The sequence below is a fragment of the Parasteatoda tepidariorum genome, chromosome 1, assembly GCF_043381705.1.
Source record: "Parasteatoda tepidariorum isolate YZ-2023 chromosome 1, CAS_Ptep_4.0, whole genome shotgun sequence".
Classification (NCBI taxonomy): domain Eukaryota; kingdom Metazoa; phylum Arthropoda; class Arachnida; order Araneae; family Theridiidae; genus Parasteatoda; species Parasteatoda tepidariorum.
In genome coordinates, this window is record NC_092204.1 from 102707976 (window position 1) to 102734335 (window position 26360).

At 28.5% G+C, this 26360-nt stretch overlaps 1 protein-coding gene across 1 annotated transcript; it reads right to left on the reverse strand.

The window, feature by feature from the left end:
• Positions 1-1841: 1841 nt before the first annotated feature.
• On the reverse strand, positions 1842-22828 carry LOC107436418 (hemocyanin B chain). The gene is made up of 9 exons (XM_016048130.3): positions 22506-22828; positions 18665-18885; positions 17212-17417; positions 11540-11936; positions 10053-10181; positions 6492-6626; positions 5387-5573; positions 4771-4994; positions 1842-3091 (listed from the first exon to the last, which is right to left on the reverse strand). Exons 1-9 carry the CDS (start codon positions 22705-22707, stop codon positions 2900-2902), a joined length of 1893 nt encoding a protein of 630 aa, XP_015903616.1. The 5' UTR covers positions 22708-22828; the 3' UTR covers positions 1842-2899.
• Between the last annotated feature and the right edge of the window lie 3532 nt (positions 22829-26360).

The following is a 26360-nucleotide window of genomic DNA, read 5'->3' on the forward strand; positions in this document are numbered from 1 at the left end:
GTTGGTTCCTTTCTATGAAGCACAAAACTGTTGATCCCGAAAAACGTGACTTCGAATACCTGGATGTCGTATCCTGTGTAAATCAAAAGGCCCATGATCCAATTAAAAGACCCCATTAAATCAAAGGCTATGTACCCTTGATTTTATTTTCTAACCAGTGGAGTTCTGACTGATTTCAAAATAAAAAACCTCGGATACAAAGCATATCATATTTTAATAGATTTTCACTAGGTGGCACTAAGGTTATGAACAAAACATACTATACTTGCCAAATTTTACTTTTTTTGCTTAGAACTTCAAATCACATTATTTTTTAATGCTTTATATAAAATTATGTAATTTTTTCTCTGAGTAATTATCTGGAAAATATATAAATAAAACTAGTTGATATAAGTAATTTTTAAATTTCCCCGTCAAACATTTTTTTACATCATCGCTTTAATATTCATAAATTTTAAACTTTAGTAATAAAAAAGCAATATTTTCATTTTTTGGGAATTAATAAGTTTAAACTCGAAAATAATCATGCAGAGAACTTACTCTTCCTGGGGGACATTTCCCCTTCAAGAGTAAATGTGCTCCCCTGCCCTAGATATGCAACAAATTTATGCTAAATCATTATTGCTATGTTAATGTATTAAAAAAAAAGTTACAGTTATTTATTTAGGGAAAAAGAGAAAAAGAAATTTCAAATTAAGAGCACTTAAACTTAAAAAGTAAAATTAAGTTTTTTTTAAGGCTTGCGCTGTTTGGAATGATATAGTTTGTCTAAGCTAAGAACTCCTCCCACCACAAAGTCTGAGGCCGTGTGGTGCTATGGTAGCAAGAATGGCGCATTTTAGGGTGAGTAGCTTCACTCTAGGACTAACACAATAGACCGAAGAGATCTCCTTTCTCTCGCCGACGAGACCTGAAACCACCCCAAAACAGTGACCCCGCACCCCTACTTGAAATAGTCATACCTCGTTACCATAGTCACCGCCACAGGTTCAGACGAATGTCAGGAGGAGTTCTTATTTTAGACAAACTATATCTGGGACTGCGTGGCATTAAACAGCACTGATAAGAGCTATTTTTTCTTCGGATGACACTAGTGCCACCCACATTGTAAGTTAAAATATGCACAGATACAAAAGGCGACGGAAGAATGAAACAAAAGGTATGTCTAGCGGTTAAGATGTAAAAGGTTTATACTGACATTTGGGTATTTAGCTTCTGAATTGCCAATAGCAAGTTTAACACTGTACCCTGTACAGAGTTAAACTGTCACATTCCAGAAACAGAAACATACTTTTTTTAAAAGAATGCTGGGTTCAAACCTCCTAATCCGGTACGACAACCTCCTTGCACGCTTTAACTCTAGAGCCGTTCATAGATGACTTGTAACGCCATCTTTTGCCAATTTTTGAAGCAAAATTCTAAAAGTTCAGTATAAAAGTTTACAACTATCACAATAAACATACTTGTTTCATTCCATTATACCTTTTTGCTTTCTAGATTTTTAAATTAGTCAGTTCTCGGCTGTTCACCATGTAGAAGATATGGATATAGAGGTTTTCCAATATTGGGGGGAAAAAGCCTAACTGTATTGCATTAGAAATTATGTAAATGAATCAATATGCGAAATAACGACACATCAGTATGGTATGCTTTCAAAATTTATTAAATCACACTCTTAACTATTCATTGCCTTTGCAGCACATCTATAATGTGTCCTTATCCCTGATTTAATAAATCATCAACCTATCATGAATATCCATAGCTTCTGACTCATGCACTGCATGTAAAATGAATGTCTATAATACATAAATGTACACAAAATTTATATAGTGGAAGAACAATCACCAGAAAAGTACTATTTTATTGATATCCACTGATTACATATTCCATAAATCCAGTACAATGAATGAATGATTTCGCAATTTGCAGCTTGTTTTGAAATAATCATATAAATTACAATACTGTCTTCTCCTGCAATAACTATTTAAATTAAGTTAGATACAAACCGCTTTATTTCATTCAGACATTGTCATAAGCATATTCTTTGAACATAATAAATGATTTTAATAAATCAATAATGACATAATTTTTTACTTTCTTTTACGTTCATATTTTAATCAATAAATTGAATTAAAAGTTTGAGACTATGATAAAAGTTCAAAACTAAACCTGATTATTTTAAAACTGTATTATAATACTACTCTTTTATGCTAAATAATGTAATATAAATAGTTATGTGACTAAACAATTTAAGATTTCGATAATTCGTTAACTTAAATTGTGCTAAGCTTTTCACCATAAAACATACAAACCTATTTTCTGACCTGGTGATAAAAATGCAGTGATAGGTAGCGTCAGAATAATAAGAGAATCCTAAAACATTATCTGCGCATTATATCAGCCTGACGCAACTTATCTCTGAATTTTTAAAAATGAAATCATAGAATAGGCTTGTAAACCAAAATCAAAGTTATCAAATACCAAAAAAAAGGTTAAATTGATTTTACAAACAAAATTAATTTTTTAAAAAATACATAATTTTTTTGAATAAAAAAATATACTTTTAAGGAGAAATACAAGTGCTATATTTCAAAATTTCTGTTACTATTTTATTATATCCGATCTTGTTTAACAAGACAAAAATCAGTAATATTTTGAAAAATCATAAAAAAATAAAAATAAAAAAACTATATCGCATGAGCTAACTCTTTTGAAAATTCTTCAACAGAGAGTTTTAAATGGTTTTCAGGGTAAATTATTGGAATTTTTCTCTCTCTCCAGTCCAAATTAAAAGAAAAAAAGTGTATTCCAATTTCAACTTCCGTATAATACTTTTCTGACAAATAGCTCTTCGTTGTTGCAAGACACACACAAAGACACAAAAATCTGTTTTCGGGATTTAGTTTTCTTCGTGTTTGATGGTGACCTCGGTGTGCACCATATTTGGTTGCTTCCACTCGTCGTAGTTGAAGGCCTTGATTTCTCTGTCGAAGGGGAATCCCATGGCTCGTTTGTCTGGGAAGAGTTGGTCCTTAGCTCCGCAATAGCTCACAGCATCGATGCATTCATTGGTTCGGCCGTGGTCATTAACCTATAAAAGAGACATTGGAATCAAGTCTCAACTTATACACGAAGACAGAAAACGCTACTTTTTCCACACAAAAAAGGTGCCAATTCACCCTTTAGTGCAGAATTTTTACTAAACATATTTCTCATATTCTTTAAATATTTTGTATTAATTTAGGTCAAAATAAGTTAAACACATTCTATTTAACATTTTAATAATTTATGGTTATGAAATACAGTATGAAACACCGGTGTCTTTTGCCGCGTTAAAGGTAAAACCTTCCAAACACGGCTCACTTCGAAACAATAATTTTTCGCTTTTGCACTTATTTGCAGTGATTTAAGATCTAAAAGAAGCAGTTATTCACTATTTAAATTTCTTTATTTTACAAAATCAATTATATTTACATTTTTGAATACAAATGAGAAAAAAATTTAAAGTTCCTTTTTTGAATTTTAGAGGAAATAGAATTCCGATAATCTAACAGATTATTTAGTAAATATTTGACTGTTTTTTATAATTAAAAAAAAAATATCTATATATACTTTTGCCTGTAATTAGAGAGTCAGAACAAAAAATCTATAAAAAGGACATCGGTGCCCCGTCTACATCAAAAGATAACACATGGGATTTGTTTGATCCAAAATGAGTTATTATATTTTATTTTATCACCGTCGACGAACTGTCTATCTGTATCAGATGTACGTCTATCCATTCATCGATGCGCGATACGACTATCAGTATAAGATTCTGTAACCTTATAATTTTGAACACGATCTAGGAGGCAAAATAGCTCCTCCCATTGCAATAAACTCAGATTCGTGAAGGGCTTTTGTTATTTGAAATAATCCATATTCATGAAGAGGAAAATCACGAAAGCCTCTCACAATTTTCCTGTCACCTTAAAGGATTCATACTTAATGGCGGGTGACTAACATTCTAGATGTATTAGATGTACGACTATCCATTGATAGCTGTAAGGTACGACTATCAATGTTAGACTCCGTAGCTTTATAATTTTGAACCCAATCCAGAAAGCAATAACTCCTGAATCAAACATCGGGACAAACTCACATTCATGAAGAACTTTTGTTGATGGAAATAATCCATACTTGCTCTGCATGAGGAAGAACAACGAAATTCTCCTAGGATTTGCCTGACTTCAAAATGATATTACCCAAGAAAAGTCAACCACTTGAGATATTTCACGTCAGTACTGTAGTTTATGCAATTTGGGAGCAGCATACGAATAGAGCAGCTGTTGCCGAGATTCGAACCTAGGGACCTTGCTACAGAACAAGAGCTCTATCCCCTGATCCCTCATGGTTCAGAAAATGAGACATGAGGAGATGCCCATTTCCATTATGCCAATTACTTGATGATTTCCAGCAGCAAGTGACGGCCTTACAGTGACTGAAAACTAGAGCCAAAAGTTCTGCAATGTTTAAAAGTGACTGACAATAGTTTGACCAATAGCTTGAAAAAACAGTCTTATTGCATTCGGAGCCGATATCCTCGTGTTATTATGCAATCAAGTGAACGTCCATAAACAAAGTGTGTAACAAAGGCAAAAGCTTAGTGATTTTAAATTGATTGAAGATGATGATGATATGTTTTTTCGCGACTTTTAAGACGAACACTCCATCCTCTGAGCTGCGTGAAATTATAATTCGGAAGGCTAGAAAATTGAATAAAGAACTTACTGTGTCTTCGAAATAATCTGTGAGAATTGCAAACAGGTGGAATGGGAGTCCGGTGGTGTCTCCTTTAGGTATGAGAAGATGATCAGGCCATCCACAGCTGCAGTATTCGTCGGCTCTTTGTCCAGCGCCTTCACCTTTTAGCAATTCTTTCAGTGTCTTCTGCTTGCGCAGTGTTACACTGGAATCAATTGACCTTCTTTCAATGGTGTTCTCACCTGGCCTCACTAATGACGAAAAGAAATGAAACATTATGAATGACAATCCGAATCTTACGAACAATAATTGTATGCATATTTAAAAACCACATTAAGTTTACACAATTAAGTCTAAATCGATAACTAGCATAAATTTTAAACGATTAACTTTCGCATTTACTTAATTGTTATGTTACATACAAGGAGAACTTAGTAAGTTTGAAAAAATTATTGGATTCATTAAGCTATCAGAGTCATTAGAATAAATTTGTATTCTAATCTCAGAACAAACTAAGATGTATTCCAACACTCAAATGATTGATTACTTCTGAAGTGTCCTTCAATATTTTTTTTAATTTTTAAAATTTTCATTTGCTAAGTGATCAAATATTAAATCAGCCGTTCAAAGAAATATTACTTACATTCAACATGGAAAGAGTCCAATTCAATCATCACTCTTCGAATGTTTCGAATGGTTTTTTCGTTGCCCAAGTGATCGAATTTAGGTCCCATATAGATTCGAACTTTAGCATGTCTGGTCTTGGTTCCACTGTTTTCAACCACCAATTTATAGGTGAATTGTTCATGATCCAAATGCTTGTAGTGAACCTAGAATGAACGTAAATTTAGACTTCGTTAATTTAGATAAATTTGAGAAATTTTCTGAAAATAATTTACTTTTCAATCAAATAAAAATTAGTTTATCCATGAGAAATTATCCTATAACAACGTATAAATTATTTTCTATTGCACAAACTACGAAATTTTTATTTGCCTCAGAAAAAAAAAATTATGGAAAAAAAAGTAAATCAAAATGTAAAATATTTTATGACGAAGTAAAAAGTAAATAAAACATAAATTACTTTAAGAACAAGTAGAAATTATTTTAAGAACGAATGGAAATTATCTTACAACTCAGTTGACAGTATTTTAAATTACTTTATGACATAATACAAATTACTTCATGATAAAATAACATTTTACTTTACATTAGTTAAAAATTATTTTATGAACAAGTAAAAAGCATAATGTAGTAAAAATTATTTTATACAGACGAAAAAATTAGTTCCTTATTAAGTAGAAATTGCTCCATGACCAAGGAGAAATTATCTTAGCTTTAAGTAAAAATAATCTTTGACTAAGTAGACCATCTACGTTACGAAGTATAAATCAACTGAGCACTAAATAAAAGTTATTTCTGACGAAATAGAAGCAATCTGAGAATTAAATAAAAAAAATTTTAACCAAGTAGAAAATTTATAATATCAAGAATAAATAAACTGAGGACTAAATAAAAATTATTTTTGACAAAGTAGAAATTTTATTTTTGTCAAATATAAGCAATCTGAGAATTAAATAAAAATTCCCTTTAACTAAGTAGAGCCATATAATATCACGTACAAATTGTGTGAATACTAAACAAAAATTATTTTTTAAAAAATCGAGATTTTTATCAAGTATCAGACCAAGTAGAAACTTATGGAACAAGAAGAAATTATTTTATGATTAATATGCCGTTTATCTTACTTTAACAGCTCCAGATCTTGGGAAATAGAAGGCGTGTGAGACATCCAAATAGTCATCCTTGAAGAAAGTTTTGATGGTGTTTGGTGAACTGGATTTTACGGAGATTGATTTTGCAGTCACACCTCTAAAGCTCAACTGGAAAAAGACAATGGCCCATTACTTTTGTAGGCGATAATATTAAACATTAACTTTATAAATAAACACATAAAATCTATCAAAAAATAATTCAAATTTATAATTATTAATAATTTTTTATGATTAATGATTAATAATTAATTATAATTAATCACTTAATTAAATATGATTAATTATAATTAATCACTTAATTAATTAATAATAATTTTCAAATTAATTGTCAAAAATTAAGCCTCCGTGGCATAATATTTCGTAAATTGAAGGCATTTATTCAAAATTCATGCTTAAAACTGCTTTCCTCAAAGTTGAAAAAACAAAAAAATTTCTATTAAATACTTGGTGAAATAAGCTTTATAATTAATACTTAATGAATAATTTTAGGCTGTTCTAAAATAATCGGTACCCAAAGGGTTTTGTCATTTATTTTATTTTATAAAGTGCATATGTTTATCAGGTATATACCGAGTTATAATTTATGAAATTCGCCAACTAAACATGTGAAATGATAAAAAAGGCAATATAATAATTTAAGCAAAATCATATACTCATAATCGTAAAATTCTGATAAAATTACCGTGATGTATGGTATTGACATTTCTAGTAAAAACAAATACATAATTCCGATTAATAAACTAAAATATATGGTATTTAAGCCATTTATTTGATAATTTACCCGTTCATGTGGTAAAGGTTTACCATACGATTGGATAAACGAAATTTTAATTTTTAAATAATAGTTCAATTTATCGCTCATTTAGTAAAAAATACAAAACTGAAATGTAAATTTAACCGAATAAATGTATTTTATGCCATGCTCTAAGGTATCATGCTAAAATTACTAAATTTTATCACACATTATAAAACCATATTTTTTTGATAATTTCACTGAAAACAATACCTAAGTGCTCCGGCAAGAGTTACTTGACTTTTTGGTGTTCCCATACAATCAGAAACACGGTAAATTTTCTCTTTATTCTAATAGTTTTGATCATACTTCTATTCTAAGTGTAACTGTATTAAAAAATGTTAATACTGTAATAGAAAAATAAGTTTTATAGCAAGCAAAAATTAGTTTAGAAATTTCAAAAACTCTTTGAAATTTTTGCATTTAATTAGTCCGTTAATGTCCGAAATTTAAATTATAATGATATAAAAAAATGCTGTTATGAAAAGAATGGTAGTACATTAATTATTAGATTAATTGAGTGTTTTATTATGTTAGCTACCGCCTAATTTTCAAACCTATTGTTAATAACCCATCCTTATAACCTATCACCAAAGATTCCAATTAGAATCCTTGTATTATTAATATATCAACTTATATAACAGACAAACAAGTTTCATTGCTCTTAGGTAGAAAAATTTGTAATATAATACTTGTGTTTGTGCTACCAATTTTTATTTATTTATTTTGAAATGAAGAACTGTTTTCAAACAAGGACATTCAGTGCTAACAAGTTAATTTAAAATTTTTGAAAAACATAATTCAAAAATAAATTTCATGTTTTCAAAATTTGTTTACTTTTCGTTATTCCCTTCTTTTCTTTCAGAATGTACTCTGACTTCCACTTCAAATCTTTATTAAGAAGAAAAGCAAAAACACTTAAATGGGTAGATATTACTAAGATTTTACTACCTTTAAAACATTTAAGAAAAAAAAATGTCGTTGTTATTATAAAAAAAAGACAAATTTACTTCTAATAATTAAACATGTCAAAAAAGATAATTTATTACTTTATTTCATATCGTAAACAAATAATTGACAGATTAATGAATAACTTGTCAAACAAGAGTTTTGTTTTTCCATATCTATATTTTCTTCTTGACAACTTTGTGGCAAGTTGGATTTGCTTTTAAGAAAAGAAGAAACACATTTTTAACTAACTATACTAACTAATTTACTTACTTCGGGGTCTTAATAGTTTCATTTCTCTATTAATTAATTGCGCAGAACATTCATTAACTATTAGAAAACCTTTTTATGATTAACTATTAAACCAAAAAAAAAAGTTTACTTTTAATTTCTACAGGAAGGATTCATTGTTCTGAAATGCATAATAAAAATTCATTTCTGTTAATAAATTCAATCTCATCATAAATTCATTTCTTATTATTTTGTATCAGAATCCCTTTGAAAACGTTTTTCTATTTTGAGTCCAGGTAAATGATATCTTTTTCAACAGGATTTAAAATTTAAGAGCTAAAGTCAATGTATGACCCTGCGCAAAATGCAAGGAACTGAAATATTTCTTATTCGACAATCTTTCTAGAAATATCAAAGATCAAAATATTTATTCTATTTCGAATACAGGTCGTGTAAAAGCTGTTAGTAAATTGTTTATCATAAACTGATAAATATATCTGTGATGATTGAAAAGGTTAAATGGAAAAATCTGTAATTGATATTTTTGAAAAATATAAGATTTCTCGGAGAAAGATCCAACTTAACAATATTTTGAAAAGTCTTCATATTTCACAAGGTCTCAGTGGTACTAAGTAACAATTCTTGAATATTTTTGAAATGGATGAAGAATGCAAGTGCATTTGGTAATAAAAGACCAACAAGTTTCCTAAAGACTTTTTTATTTATTTATTTATTTTTTGCTGCAAGTTGCAAAATTGTTTGCTGCAAACTAACCACTTAGATTGCAAACGCTATGACGTGAACAACTTAAAGGATTATTACCAATAGGAAATAGATTTTGCCAATTAGCCTTTTCATATTTCCACTGTATAAATTTCTAATCTGGTTTATTCAAATTTACTATGATATCACTTAATGCTTTCATCCAATCAGATCTACGTTTATTAAAAATTTTATTGCTTTAAATTCCTAATTATAATTGATTGGTAATAAAAGGTCAACAAGTTTCCTAATGATTTTTTTATTTATTTACTTATTTATTTATTATTTATTTATTATTTTTTTTGCTGCAAGTTGTAAAATTGTTTGCTACAAACTAACCACTTAGATTGCAAACGCTATGATGTGGAAAACTTAAAGGATTATTGCCAATAGGAAATAGATTTTGCCAATTGGCTTTTTTCATATTTCCACTGTATAAATTTCTAAGCAGGTTTATTCAAATTCACTATAATGTCACGTAATGCTTTCATCCAATCAAATCTACTATTATTAAAAATTTTATTGCTTTAAATTCATAATCATAAATTTCATTCTTTGTTAATCGATAAATTAGAAACAGTTCATTTGTTCCTCATTGTAGTGTCAATTTTAATATAAAGTATCAATGAGTATTAATTTTATAATGAAGTATCAATGAGTATTAATTTTATAATGAAGTATCAATTGCTATCAATTTTAATATAAAGTATCAATGAGTATTAATTTTGTAATGAAGTATCAATTGCTATCAATTTTAATGTAAAGTATCAATGAGTATTAATTGTAATATTATAACTTACATCCTCTACTGAGTATGGAGGTAGGGACCTCTTGTATTCTTGGAAGAGGTCATCAATGAACCTGTGCCATCTGTAAAAGATTGGATCTCGGAGAGCAGTGGCTGTGTCATCCATAACACCAGGGTTCAACTAAAATAAAGTATGGCACATAATTATTCTTTACATAAAAACTAGTTATTATACATGAATATTCGTGCTGCGTGATATCAGGATTTTAATAGTGCACTATATCGTCGGGATACACGGTATTTTACAATTTATTGCGATATTTTTTTCTGATTCAACGCATTTACATTATTTTTACAATAATCAATATTTTCGTTACTCATATGAAATTTACCAGAACGATAATTATCGCAATTGATATTTTTCGTGGAAGAAAATGATTGCGAAAGTATCGTTTTCGATATTTTTCGTTGTAGATAATGATTGAGAAAGAATCGTATTCAATATTTATCGTTGTTGGTAAGACTCGCGTCATTATCGTGAATGATAATTGTCGTATACTTGATATCAGTATTAAGGGCAGCACTCACAGTACAATAAGAGAATACTTTATAAAGTATCCATATTGATTGATAATAGATTACTTTTCAAACGCTATTAAATTATTTATTTAAAACATATTGATATTTCATAATATATCAATGCATCTGAAGTAAGTTATACAAATTTGCTCGATAAATATTAGATAAAATTTATCTTACAATTAATTGTTTTAATCCGATTTAACAACAAATAAATATTTTTTAATACAAACGATTACTTGAAATATTTTAAAAACTTTCTGTGAAATTTTTTTCTCTCGTCATTGGTTTTAAAAATTTAGCAAATTGAATAATTTTACTTAATGATATCTTTTAGTTGCTACGTGTTACTACAAAAAGAAGATAAATATTACTTTCTTAACAAATTTTGTATTTTCGTAAGAGGGGTTCAGTAAAGACCACCCTTATGTATATTTTAAAAATCCTTTCCAGAAATGAAGTCAAAACGTACATGTAAAAGGGATTGTAAATTAATATTCAAATGAAAGGGCGAAAAACGCCATTGAAGTGTAACAAATGAATTGAACGTGACTGAAAACTTTCAAAACCTGTTTGATTCCGAAGGAAAATTGGAAGAAGTTAATAAGGGGTTGCTGGAAAGGTGAGTTTCATCTGTCAAATAAACAATTTTTGATGTTTTCAATCTCACCTTTATCAATACCGACCATTAGCATAAGCAAACTTGATTTTCAACATATATTCTATTCGATTGACTTCTGCAACTGGGATTTCTGTAAACTTAAATATTAACTTTTGTGACTTTCATGAGCATACTTATTGATTTAATTTTTGGCAAATATTCTTGTAACTTTTAATGAGCAAAGTGACCCTTAATGAGCATGCTTATTGTCTTCCATTCTATTGATTTCTGAGGTTGATTGTGGTGCCTGATGTTAAAGTGGGTGCAATTTCAAAGAGGAAGAAAAAGAATAAATTTACCTTGAATCTTCCATCTGGATCGTGAGCAGCTGCGAACAGAACGTGTCCCCAGTTGTGAAGACTGCCATAATAGGGAACATTGACGGAATCGTAGTTGGATTCAATGATGTTACCAAGAATATTAATGCCATGGACATTGTCCAATGGAGTCTCGCCACCGTTTGGATCAACGACGACGCCGACATCGATGGCGTCCAAGATTCTTTCACGCCATCTTTCCAAATCTTGAACTGAGCAATCGGGTAAATCAGCCAGTTGGCGACCACTATTTCTGGATGAGTATGGCAAACCATTGATGTTTGAGGTCAAATGAGCGGAATAACCTTCCAAACCATCGTGGAAGTTGTGGAAAGGAATCATCTGTGGCATGTGATTGGAAAGTCGTTCGCAATCGTACCTAAAGTAATTGTAATCATCAGTAACTATTTGAACCGTTATGGAAATCGTTCATTTACTTCTTAGCGACTACTGTCATTATTTGATAACGGATCGTTTTCTTAATGATGAATTGTGTATAATACGTCATTCTATGTTGTTGTTTTTTTCTTTTAATTTATCTTAATTGCGAAAAACATATCCACACACCATAATATATTTATATTAAGAAATTTAGCTGTGAAATTATAGAAATATTCTTTTTTTTTTTAAAAAATCTGTAAGCCTATTGCTACTTCACAACTAATTTTATTTGGAATAAAAAATTACATTTTATTAATTAAAAACTTTAATGTGGTTAAATAATATAGCTCTATCTATTAAATATGCCTGCATATTTAATTTATTAATTCTGTTGTGAGAATCCTGATGAAGGTCCAAAATTAACTCTACGTCAAAAATAATTCTCTTTAAAATAAAGAATTATATATTTAAAATAAATAAAGAATTAATCATTTAAAATAAATAAAGAATTATTCTTTTAAAATCTTATGTGCTAGATAAATTACATCTCTGAATCTAAATCAAGCAAACAGAGTAATTTCAAAACAATGATTACATATCTTTAATAATGCCATGATAAAAATCATAAACAACCATAATAAAATTATAAATAATCATAAATAATTAAGGTAAAAATTAACTCTCAGTTCCCGAAACTAAATATTGAATTACATTTCATTCATTAATTTAAAAAAAAAATTGTTAGTTAAATCGCGACTCTGAGAATAAATAGTGAATGCAAAATTCAACAAAATGCTTACATACCTTTATTCGAAATCCTTTTCTTACGTCTAAAAAGTGATGATGTAATACGTACAGAGAAAGAGTGGCTCCCCTGGGCTGCTTAAGAACTAATTTTATAAAGGACAAAAAAAAACATCTGATACCAGTTATTTAACTGTTTTTATTGTAAATTAAAAGATTCTGGTTGGCATCATGCATAAAATGAAAAAATAAAGAAAAGCACTTAAAAATTCTATAAGTTAAAAAAAGGATTTGAAATAATTAGATATTATTATTATTGTTATTATAATTGCCAGTAAATTGGATTTTACGTCAAATTTTAAGAAAAATAAAAGATTTCTTAATTTTACTGCTTTTTGTACAATTTTCTTATGTGTTTTTTTATAATTGAATACAACTTCAACAAATATTAAATTTAAAAACGTTCAAATGTACTTTATGCACTAACAGTACATTATTTAGACGAAAAATCATTTCTTTCTATCTTATTTAACTTTTATAAGTTAAGCATAAAAAAAATATTCTAATTTACTTTATATGCCAATATGTAACTTTAAAAATACTAAAAAAAAACTCATTTTTCCGAAATGCATTATCTCCCTTATCGCTTGGAGGGAGAAAAAAAAATTAAAATATGCCAGACATGGTTGAAAATATTGTTTAATTATTGTAAATATTGAAAAAAATCTGTATACTTAGAATTGAATTAACATTTTGCAAAGTAATTTAAGTTTTGTAATTGATAAATTTTGTTTTGAATTGATAAGCTTTAGTTACATATTTTTAATGAAAAAATGCATATTGCAAAATATAAATTACTTAAAATAGAGAATTTCCTTTATATTGTCTCTACAAACAAATCAAATGCACCCATAAAAAACTGACACGCATCCGTTAAAATTCTAATGCGTTTTTAAAATATTAATTTCAATAAATCTTTTTAACTTTTATGAAGAAGAAAAAAAATTATTTAATTATAAAAGTTATTAAGCAGATTTACAACAGACTCTAGTTAACAAAGAGTTTATTTTGTTTAATACTTCTGATCTTCTTGGGAAGTTACTTTAAAAAGATATTTTAATTCTGCTAATAATTAATTAAACGTAATTAATCTACTGGAAAGGCAGCACCTGAAGACCATAGGCAAGTGAGAATGCGTATTCCACCAAAGCTGGTCAGTTTAAGGAATATATAATTAATTTAAGCTGTAACTATTGTATGAGAAGTTATTAACACACAGCTCAATTTGAAATATTTTATTAACTGGCATTTACTTTACTTTCGAGTTACAAAGTAAATTAGCCATTTATATATATGGTTATGGACCAAATAATATGATATTTAGAATTTTATGGGTCGACTTATTTACTGGAATCATCTAATGAATTACTTTTTTGTCATCAATTCCAATACTTGCCCACAGCCTTCACGTGAAAAAAAAATAGAAAATTTTATAACACTTGCCCATAGAATAGGAGCCACCCTTACAGTCAAAAATATTAAACTTTAATAAAATACCTGGGTTTCCACAATCACTGCCCTTAAATTTATATTTTTAGTATTCGTCATTTTATTTTACAACCAGGGTTGAACAGTGCACTCATTTGTGAGTTAACAAGTATCAGAGTTTATCTCCGGAGTCTTATAGTTTTAAAGCCAACCCAAAAGACAATGGAGCTCCCGGATCAAGCATTAGGATGAACTAGAATGAGTCTTTTGTAGGTTACATGGAGACGAAAAAGAGAAAATCTGCAAAGGGATTTCAAATCATGACCCGTCTACCAGTGCGAATCTTTTACGTCAGAGCAGTGGTCGGTGCAAATCGGGTGCAGAATTCGCATCGATTACGATTAGCCATCTATGGATATCGAACTTGGGTCACCTCATTGGGAGGCAAGCACTCTATCATTTGAGGCATGGGGGCTTTTAGAAATGAAATCAAAATGCTATGCATAATATGAGATTCCGATAAATATTAAAAGGAGGGGGTGGGAACAAAAAAGGTCTTCAACCATGGAGAATCATGGACAAAAAAGAAGAGATTAGAAACACCAAAACCTGTTTTCGGAGGAAACTAAGAGGTTGTAAGAATCAGCTAATAGAAACACATCTTAGTCGTAAAGCAATCCAAGCTGGTTTTGATGTTTTTAATCCCGACTTCCTCAATTATGTTTGTGTAATGCTGATATCGTTTTTTTTCTTCCCCTTACTTTAATATTATTTTGTAAGCCTAATGTGATCTGCGTTTTTCACTTAATTGATTCAAAAAATAAATATGAAGGATAGTGAATGCAGAAAACCTTATTTTTTATCTTACCTTATACCTTACCTTATCTTTTTTATCTTTTTATCTTACCTTATTAAGGAAAACCTTATTTTTTATCTATTAAGTACTTACTATCAGGCGAAGTACTTACTCATGTGGATCGCAAAATGCTATTTGATGATTTTGATCTCGTGATCGTATAATACAATAATGAGGTTGCAAGAACAAGAACACGTATTACAAGAACACTTATTCTAAGAACAATCTTATATATATTAAAAGAATGGGGAACCCATCAAATTCAACTCATTCTCAATTAATTATTGAGGATTATTTCTCTCTACGGAATCCCAAAAGTTGTGAGTAACCAGTTTGAATTTGCCCTCTCCTTCCGAAGAAGAACTTTATTATTCGCGCTTCAAATGAATTCATTAAGATTAAATTTATAAATGAATTTATAAAGATTAAGCTGTAATGACCCAAGGTATTACAATACTTTGAGAAATTATAGCTTAATCTTTAGTTACTTAGCCTAGAACTATTATAGCTCCGATGTCAAATAACTTCCGCAAAAAATGCACGAAATTTTTAATCAATTTAAAATAAAGGCTTTCTTAACTTTAATAAAAAAAATACGAATAATTATTCATTTTAAATAAATATTCATTTAAAGCATTATCTAAAGATTTTTAATCTATTTAGCTCAGAATAATTTTTTTCGGATGTGAAATAAAACAATTGTTAAATTTGTTCGAATTTATATTTGATTAATAAAAAATTTGCAATAGATTTTTAAGGATATGTTAATTTAACAGAAATCGTATGTATTAGATGAAATCTACGTTTTTACCTGACATTTAAACTTTCTTAGCTTAATCTATATTTACAGTGAAGTTGTGTATAGTATTGGACAAAAGTTTGAGAACTTACACAAGTACAATAATGCTGCTTATACTTAAACTTTTTTAATTCCTTATTATTGATAAATCAACCCTTTATGATGGTTCATTATTAAATATATATGTATTAATTTTCTGAACTACTAATTCATGAAAGCACATAAGTTTATAAAAATTTTGTATTTACAAAAACAAATTCTCTAACTTGCCTTATATGACAAAAAAACTTTATTTTTGAAGAAAAAACTCTTTAGTTAAAACAAACCCTGTCTGCCAAAGAAGAAGAAAACCATGAAACTTTTCTCCAGAAAAACTCAACATCATTGATTATTACAGTAAATATTTCAAGAGCTTAGTAGAGGAAAATATAAAATAGAAATTTCAATAAAATATGAGAAAATTTGCTTTAAAATACAAAGTAACTGTACGAAGATTTTGGAAAACATGTTTTCGAATTGAAAATAACATTTTTAAAGATATGGGGGGGATTCATGTTTTATATTTACAGCCAATGATAACATATTTTTACTGTTCTCAGACTTGATTATTAAGGTTGCCCTAAAGCTGGACTAATGAACTGATGGCTATTTTAGTAATAATCCGAAGAGAATGCTGACGTAAGTACACGCAAATCATTACCATAATTTAAATCATAGAGCAGATGTTGGTAGCAATCACTCGTTCATTATTTTCCTTATTTATCACTTTTATTGATGATCCGAAGACAATGATAGTGCTACCACAACTTAGATCAAAGAGCAGATGGTAGTAGCAAACACTCGCTCATTATTTTTCCCCAAATGCTCATCCTAAATGATGATCCGAAAATAATGATAGTGCTGCCACAATTTAGAGCAAAGCACAAATAGTGAAACCAATCACTCGCTCATTATTTATTTTTAAATAATCATCCTTTGTGGTAATCCGTGAACAATGATAGAACAACCACAATTTAGATCAAAGAGCAGATGGTGGCAGAACTCACTCACTCATTCTTTATGCATAAACTTTCATCATTATTAATGATTTGAAGACAAGGCAGCTGCAATGCCACTCTAATCTTAGAGCAAATAGAGATAGCAATCACTTGCTCTTCGCACCACGCTTCCCAACTTCTCTCTGAAACCACTGAGTAATTAAAAGTCCCTGAGACGCAATCGGAGATAGAGAACAATCCGAATAAAAACCCATTCTTTAAACATATTAAGTCACTAAATTCGAATGTCTTTAAAATTTCAATTAATATGTTCTTTAACTAAACTCTTGATGGGACATTTAAGTGTTTAGTCCATGCATTTTATGGATTTTTGTCTTGATTTCCTTACCTGGCGCACATCTGTTGATGCATATAGAAGAACAGTTCTCCTTTCCGGTCCTTGATCCTGCCGATGACTTCAGGTCTCCATGTAGCAGGATAAACCAAATGCCAGTGCCAATGATGAGCATTGATACCGATATCCTCTCTGTAGTATGCCAAGTTGTATTCAGGATCCATGACATTACCAGTTTTTTCGATGTTGATGACGATGTCCTGCAAATTTTGACATCCAAAGTTAAACCTTACATGTACTATGCTTATAATACATTAGTTTCGTGATTTTTGAAGCAATCAATTTTACAATTTAACAACACCTAAGCTGATTTATTTATATATTTATTTATTTATTTATTTATTTATTTATTTATTTATTTATTTATTTATTTATTCCAAATAAACATGGATCCACGTTCATTGTTTTGCTAAAGTGCCAGAAGTAACCTCGGTTTTTTGGCACAGAAAGTCTCATATGGCTTATGCACTATAAACATGTGCCTTCAGCCAGAGCCTGATTCATCATAAGGCTTGAGAGGCCCAGGCCTAGGGCCCCTTAAATGTTACAAATAATTTCTTTTTGCGTTTCTTCTTAATTGTCAATTAGAATTATGAGTTAACAAAGATTGAAATAAATATAAGATCAAGTTTACAAACGTAACTTATATATGTCATAAATAATTTAAAAACACTTCATAATTAAGCAATAGGTAAGTTTTGTTTAAAGTAACGACTAGAGGTGCCTTTGACAGTTTTGTGCCTAATTCCCCCTCATTTCTAGATCAAGCCCTGCCTTCAGTCAAATTATTTAAAATAAAATAATTCTGAAAATAGTCTGAATGACTCAGCTTGAGAATAAGATATAAACTTAGAAAAGTTCTTGTTTTCAATCTATTATATTTAAGCGCCGCTTTAAGAGAGTGAATTGCTGAAAAAACCCTATGAACACTTGTTGCAATCTTTTGTAATAATTTTAAGCTAAAAAGTGATCCATCCTAATTGGAAAGGTTGAACCGTTAATATTTCAGAACCTTGTTTAAATTTAACGCATTATAAATAAGTAATTAAAATAAATATAAAACAGAGATTAAAAATTAATTGGTAAAAGTATTTTTCTGTTTGAAAATTATTCGTAGTGCTGCCATCTATTACGTAACTTCGAAACAAATTTTATAAGTTCTTTCACAAAAACATATCCCATTATTAATGAATTACTTAAAGAAAGAAATGCGAGTAAAAAAAAATTACAAAAAAAAATTGCAAGTCTTTTATTTGCGCAAAGCTAAACAATTTTGATTTTGTGCTGCATAGATGAAATCTAAACTTATTCTTCGATTGCCCTTATAAATTATAAGTTAAAATCAATTCTTCAATTCTTTTAGATTATGAGTCAAAATGAATTTTTCATTTACTCTTATAGAATATGTAAATGTAATAAACTTTGCAATTTGTAAATATCATTTTACCTCATCTTCGGGGTGAAGTTGTACTTCTTTGTAAGCCTTAAAGAGTGTTTCGACTGGGACGAACTTATCGGGGAAGATTTCTTGGACAGGAGGCAAGTTGACACCTCTACAATCTTTCCTATGCAAAATAGCAACAGATACGGCGTATGCATACAATCCTTCATTCACGTAGTCCCTGCATTGATGGCACAGGTCAAGAAACTCTTCAAAAGTTGCAGCATCTAGTAAACGAACACAAATTACTTAGTTATCATCTTTTACAACTGGATGCGTATTTTAAGTATACAAATCATAATTAGTTTTTAAAAAAACACGTTCACAATTCACAATAATTAGGTATTCGTCTCAAACATACATTTTATTTTTATTGCACAAATTATTATCCAGTAGCAAAAACATTATAATTTTTTGTAAATGTTATCGCATTTTAGTAACTTATCAATTTATATTAAATTATAAATTAAAATAGTTGACATTATTGTTCAAACTGAATAACCGATTTAAGAAAGCATTCATATACATTTTATGGTATGTTTTTAAGAGAGATGATAAATTTTTGAAACCATTTCCTTTTACTGAAAATTTCTGCATTTTCGTTGAATAGAAATAATTTTACAGTAGAAAAGAAATGAGGGCTTGCGAATATTTCTTTTCGTTTGTTACTATTAACGATTTCACTATATTTGTTTTTAAATAAAGCAATTCTTGTCAAAAATTTATATCAATCAATTTTAATTACTCTTTAAAAAATTTATAAAAGTTTAAATAAAAAAATCACACAGATATTGAAAAGAAAAATATTAAAAAGCATATTTTGGAAAGAAAAAAATACTTAAGCTACGTACTATATTTCCCCAGTATTTAATCACTTAGCTGAATTTTATTCATTTTTGAAATCAAATTATAGTTTATTTTTAGCGAAATTATGTGTGATTATTTTTAATAAAAATACAGTACATCATTAAAATACAAAGGGCTACTCCAAGCTCATACAGAAAATTAATACTTTTGAATGAAATGATTGAACGAAATGATGAATGAAAACTACCGTTTCAAAAAAATTTATTTAAATCATCCTCATTTTTAAACATCTTTTATTATTAAAATGTGGATTATTGTGTCTGAAAAAACGAAGTACTTCTTTTTATTTATTTGCTCAGATATTTACATTCATAAAGTTTCAAATTATTTCTTTTAAATATATTCATTTTTTAGAAACTGTTTTCCTTTGAAACAGCAATTTAAGAAAAATATTGTTTAATTTAAGTATTTTTGTTTAATTTAAATCATAAGCTTCTAAATCAAATGAATTTTTAAAAGATGTATTTTTTAACAAATAGATCAAAACCCTCCGATTTAAATGATAAAAAGATTTTATGCACGTGTAAATAGTCTCAATGGTTATTAAAAGGACTAAAAAAACATACATTGTATCTATTGTAATGCTTGCTTTTTATCTATAAGTATTGCATAGACTAGCATCTATTTTAAGATATAAAAAAAATCATTAGAACTCATTTTTTAAATGAATCTTAATTTTCTATTGCTCCTTTGTATTCGATATCAAAGTTCTTATTATTTCCTAAATCACTTTAAATGGTTTGAATCGCAGAATATTTAAGAGAAAACTAATTCTTACAAAAATAAATATTTGTTTCATTTATTCATTCTAGCTTTTCCCTAATTTAATATTTTGCAATGTAGTCACGTTATTTAGTTTTATCCTTTAATAACCTGTAATTATTCCCTTATAAGTTCGATGAATTTAAGAATGCAGCTTTTAAAATTTTATTTTATTAACTCAATACAAATAATCCGTTCAGACTTATTGTTTTAAATTACGATTTTCACTACACGCTAAAGAAACTTTTTAATTGTATTCTTGGAATGAAATAAAGGATTTACAGTTTATTAAAAATTCCATAAACTTGAGTAGCATTTTTTTAATTGCTTTGTCTTCAGACATAAGAACTTCATTCCTATGCAAAATATACTCAACATTCAATCAATTGTAATGTTTTTATCAGTTTTACTTATTTTTAAAAAAAATTTTACTTAATTTATTTTAAACATAATTAACTTCACTGGATTCTTTAATTTGTTGTCTTTGAACGAAACATTATTTCTGAACAATAGTTCTTACTTTGTTTAAATAAAAAGCAATCAATTGTAAACCTTTAAAAAAAAATAGATGGAGCTCTTGGAATATTCCGTACAGCTGACATGAAATATTTGTTGATTCTCGTTGTAACATGAAAATAATTATTTGAGAACGCGAAACAACATCCAATTAAATCAATTTATTTTTTTTTTTAGTTTATTTTCTTAAATTAATTTTTTTTTATTTATGTATTTCATCAATTGACAATTATTTTTTTATTAAAAAATATGATTAAAAAATATTCACTAGCGGTAAGGAAGCTCATATTTACAAAGAGCGATTTTCACGAAATTCGATTACCGCATATCCGTTGCATACTTAAAATAAAATTGAAGAGAATTTCTGCATACAGATGATCGAAACCTCACAACATTGTTACCTCCAACAAATTAATTGAAATACTCAAATAATATTGCAAATAAGTATTCGTATGATATTGCTAATTTATTGAGACATTGTAATTAATTTTAATTCATATAGAATTAAACCTGAAAATCTATTTCATTATAGTTCATTTTACTATAAAACATCTAATTGAGACTTATTAATTCATTGAAAAAATAATGATTTGATGTACCTTACAAAGTATATTAAGCAAATTTTGAGTTCATTCTTTATTCGATTTTTTAAAGCAAATAATTAATTATTCTTTTAGATTTTATAATTTCGCAAACATATATCTATAAAATTACTTCATTTCATTCTTTTAAAACATAATAATTTTTACTTTGCTTAGCTTAACAGTTTCAAATACGTTAGTGGGGATTAAAAATAAAAGAGGGATATACTAATCACATTAATCCAAACTTTTAAACTGAAACTGTCTCATTCATGTGATTTTCAATGAGGTAAAATTAATATTGTATTTTCTAGTTTCTATTATTTTTGTATGCTTTATTCTTGTTTTTTTTTTCAATTATCTCTTATTGTGTATTTAACGGATCACCTAAAATACTTTTTTTAACTCACTAATTCGTTGTTTTCAAAATGTATTTTCTCATTCCTTAACTAAAACGTCCAAATCATACTTCAAAAAAAAAAAAAAAAAAAAAAAAAAAAAAAAAAAAAAAAAAAAAAANAATTTGAAGAAAACTCTTTGGAGTGTTGAAAATTTAAATGAAGCATAAGAACTACATATTTGAAGTGAAATTTTAAAATAAAACTCTACATACAGATCAATTAAATTTATTATTTGTAAAATAGTATTATTTTTCTACATATATATTGACTAAAACGTATCAACTGCATTATTGAAATAGAATTGCAAAAAAAAAAAATTCTTTTTTTTCTAAATAGTAATTTTCACTTTTTTTTTTTTTTTTTACAATAACGTAGCATTATTGAAGTAGAATTGCAAAAATGAAATCTATATACTGATTTTTTAATTAATTTTGTAGGTTGAAACTAGTATTTATACATTTTTCGACTGAAACTTATCAAATGCATATTTGAAATGATGAAAAATAAGAAACTAAATTTACGTACCAAATAAATATTTTTGTTATTTGTAAATGGAATTTTTGTATTTTTTGACTAAAACGTATTAACTACATTCTTCAAACGGAATTTTTTTTTTTTTTTTAAAGTTCAATTTGCGTATAATTAACTATTTTTGTGATTTGTGAATGGAATTTTTGTATTTTTTTCAGTAAAACGTATCAAAAAAAAAAGTCTACATACTGATCAAGACTTCATAGAGATGAGTTGCCTCCTTCAAATGGTCAGCGTGGAAACAGGAAAAGAGGACACCTCTTCCGAGCACACCCAAGCCTGCCAGGCGGGGGTCCCTTTGGACCCTCAATCCAAACTTATCCTTGGTAGAGATGGATACATACTGGAAAAGGGGCAAGACCCTCTTTTGCCTCTCTGATGCACTGGACATGGTTGTTGTTTCTTTCTGGTTGCTTGACGACTTGGGATTTGCTTAACCAGGCGAGCGCATACACAAAGACCAAGATGGACACCACGACGTTTTATATGTGCCGTTAAAAACATGTTTTCTTCGAAGTGTTATCTGAATCTGGTATTTTCAATTGCTTTCTGGTGAAATAATGCGTTAAGCGAAAGAAGAGAGTCGCTGATTTTAGCTACCGGAAATGGGTGCGGGTGTCGGGAGGAGGTATTTTTGTGATGAGGCACTTTGTGTGGGATAACAAATTGAAAGAAATTAATTTTATTTTCTGAATGATACTATTTATTTAGTTACTTTCGTTTTCATAATCAAAATTCAATGCAAAAACCTTAAAAGAAAAAACAGTTTTAAAAAAATTATATGTTAACTAATAATAATACTAAAAAAAATGCCTCTGCTTATTTTTTCCAGTTACATATTATTATGTTAATAATAATATTTAGATTTATTAAACATTATTATGAAAAATGAACCGTTCATTTAGTACTAAATTAAATGAATATTTTTAATTCTTGAGATACATGTTCCCACTTTTTAAGCTAATCGGTTTTTTTCTCTATATATCGAAATACGGTAAGAGCCGTTTCTTTTGTGCAAAATGTTTGAAAAATTGCGGGCTTTGAATTCTCACATGCTCAGAAAATATATGAAGATTTTAGCTTCCAGTAATTACTTTCTTTAGTAGTATGCTTCATTTACTCAACGAAAAAAAAAATTGCATACCTCGATCGTAAATAATTTTTTAAAAAAATTATCGCGTTTTTTCTGTCATTTGTAATTTTTACATCTACATTTTCATAAATTATCATAATAAAATGGATACATATAATAATAATAATATTATGATGAATGTAATATTATATTATTATATAATATTATAAAAAATATATATCATAAATTATTACAAAAAAAAAAGGGTTAAGAGAATTATAAGAGAAATAGAATTTTGCTTTTACAAAATAGTTTAAACACTGTTCTTTTTCGAGATCTCGAGTAGTATTCTCGTCGGGTTTTCTCTGAAATAAATAAATCTTGAAACAAGATAGGATTTCTCTTAGATTGTTAATCTGAGAGAAATAGATTGCCTATAAAAATAGCATTACGATTCCAACTATTATTAAATAAGTTAGATTTTTTACCGTTTACCAACTTATGATAATAAATTCATTTTCGCTCACGGCTCTCTGACTCTCTTTTAACGATAACAAATATTTTCTAATAGAAAAAAGACAGAGTTAATTGCTTTAACAGAACTTAAGGGTGATCTCTAAGACGATTAAAAAATTAGTGTGGAGCTCAAAAGTTCAAATTCACCCGGCAGAATATCCTTCTTCATTCAAAATCAAAAATTTCTAGCTAAAACGAAAATTAAAATCATATGGATTGTATTTCAAGGCTTGGATAACCCTTAACCATTCCCCATAGGTTGTTGTTTAAATTATTGTGCCTTTGCAGCTAACTGCAGGATCTATGGTCGAATAAGATCATAGATAAGGATTTAAAAAATAAAACTTTTCTTAATTTTTTTTATTATTATTTAAGAATTTTTTATTTTTAATCAAACAGATTTTATTATTATTATTAACAGACTTTATATATATAATCCAGCGTTGAACAGCCGATCCGATTTTGAGTTTACGACGACCATCAATGTTCATCTCCGTAACCTTGTAATTTTGAACCTAATGTAGGAGACAAGAGAACTCCTGGATCAAACATTGGGACAAATTAATCTTCGTGAAATACTTTTTGATGGAACTAACCAGCATTTGCGTTACATAGACAGGAAAACCTCCTACGGGCAAGGAAATTCTAGCCCATGATCCGTCTTCTACTGAGGATATTTTACGTCAGTACTGTGGGCCAGTATGAGCCGGTAGCAGAATTTGTATTAACCAGACAATTATTTTTTGTATTAACCTATTTTGTATTAAATTTGTATTAACCTTCTGCTAGCTTAGCTCTTTAAACCCCACGATTGCTAATTTTTTTATCCAGCGAAGAACAATTAGTTATTATCTAATTTTCTTTTTTAAAAAGAAGTATTAAGTTGAAAGATTGGGGTATCACAAATTTAGTTATCGATTCTATTGGCGCAAAATTTAAACTTTCTCTATTACCATTTCAACTTCACAAGCAATTGTTTTTTTTTTTCTAATTTCAATTCAATTTTTGGTTTCCATAAAAACTTTTTAAGTATTTTTTTACCTAAATGATTATCTCGTGAGAGTGTGATTATTTATTATTTAGATTACTAGATTTATTAGTTATTAATAATTATTAATTTGATTGTCATTAATTATTATTTATTTTTTTTCCCAGTGCTCTGCAGGATAATTACATTCGTCATTCGGGTATCAGAGGGGCAGATTTGTTGGCCCCTCTCTCAGGGGAACCATATTACGTTGGCCAACATTACTCCCACTGTAAGAAAGACAGATAGTACAGAGAAGATAAGAAAAGAACGTCCGCGCCTCATCCGGAATTCGAACCCGGGACCTTTCTGACTTCAGATCAACTTCCTGACCACCGTACAGACAGTCGGCTTATTTCATTAATACTAATTTTATTAATTATTTAGATTATTTAGCATTTAAAAATATTTTACAGTAATCCTAATGATGTCTTGAAGAGAAAGTAAATTATTTTTTGTTTAATAAACAATACTATTAAAACTTTTATTATTTTACGCAAATAACAAACAAAGAAATTTATATTTGCAAGAGGAAAAACTAGATCATGCCATTTTAATGTATGTTCCATTGAAAATGCTCAGACCTGTCATCATTTTCATCTGATTTTGTATATACATATAGTTTTAGATGTATCATCAATAACTAATATTTTAATTTAAAATGAAACATGTTTAAAATTAAACATCATTAAAAGCTTCGGGGTGCTGAAGGCATATGATTTTACATTAATACTTGCCTCAATTTAGCATCTGGAAACTAAGAAATAAAAAAAAAATTTGAGATTGTTTACAGTTTTATTTACCGGAAAACTTAGAAGTCTTAATAGAAGAAATTATCAGATTGTAATTAAATTAAATGTTTAAACAGCATATTCCGTTTATTGGAAATAAATACAGCTATAATTCTGTCTTTTCAAAAATTTTACTACTATGATTTGAAAGACTAAGTTAACTCTAACAAAGGAGAATAGCCCATCCTAACTTTTAACATTGTCGCTGGTTTTCGCTAAGCATAACATCTCAGTGAATAGCGACTCAGCAAAATGACAGCAAACCTATTAGGAGGATGTTTCTAAACCACAATGGCAAGTTAATAGCTTCTTTTTATCGACAAATTATGAAACGATAAAAATTGATTTAATAATTTAAAATTAGATCGGGTAATTTATTGAAGTTTAAACCAATGTAGAATTTATCTAGAACATTTTAAGCTGAAACATTTTGAGTTAGACAATCTAATCCGGTTCTCAATTCATAGCTTAGCGTGGTCTGATAGTAGTAGGGGTAAAATGAGCATGCACCCCACTTAAAGAGTTGATAACCTTTGGTGCTATGGGATGAGCCAATACCTCCTAGATGGGAAGAAAGCCGAAGGACGCAAAACGATGACTCATGTTAGGCCCAGATTCGCTGATCACTTCTGACCATA

Coding starts and splice junctions, on each gene's coding strand:
- LOC107436418 (XM_016048130.3), bottom strand. CDS start 22,707: ATGTCCAGTGCATCAGAGAGGCAAAAGAGGGTCTTGCCCCTTTTCCAG. Junction 11,937..17,211: donor CATCAACAGATGTGCGCCAG/GTAAGGAAATCA, acceptor CAATTACTTTAG/GTACGATTGCGAACGACTTT. Junction 4,995..5,386: donor GGACTCTTTCCATGTTGAAT/GTAAGTAATATT, acceptor TTTCGTCATTAG/TGAGGCCAGGTGAGAACACC.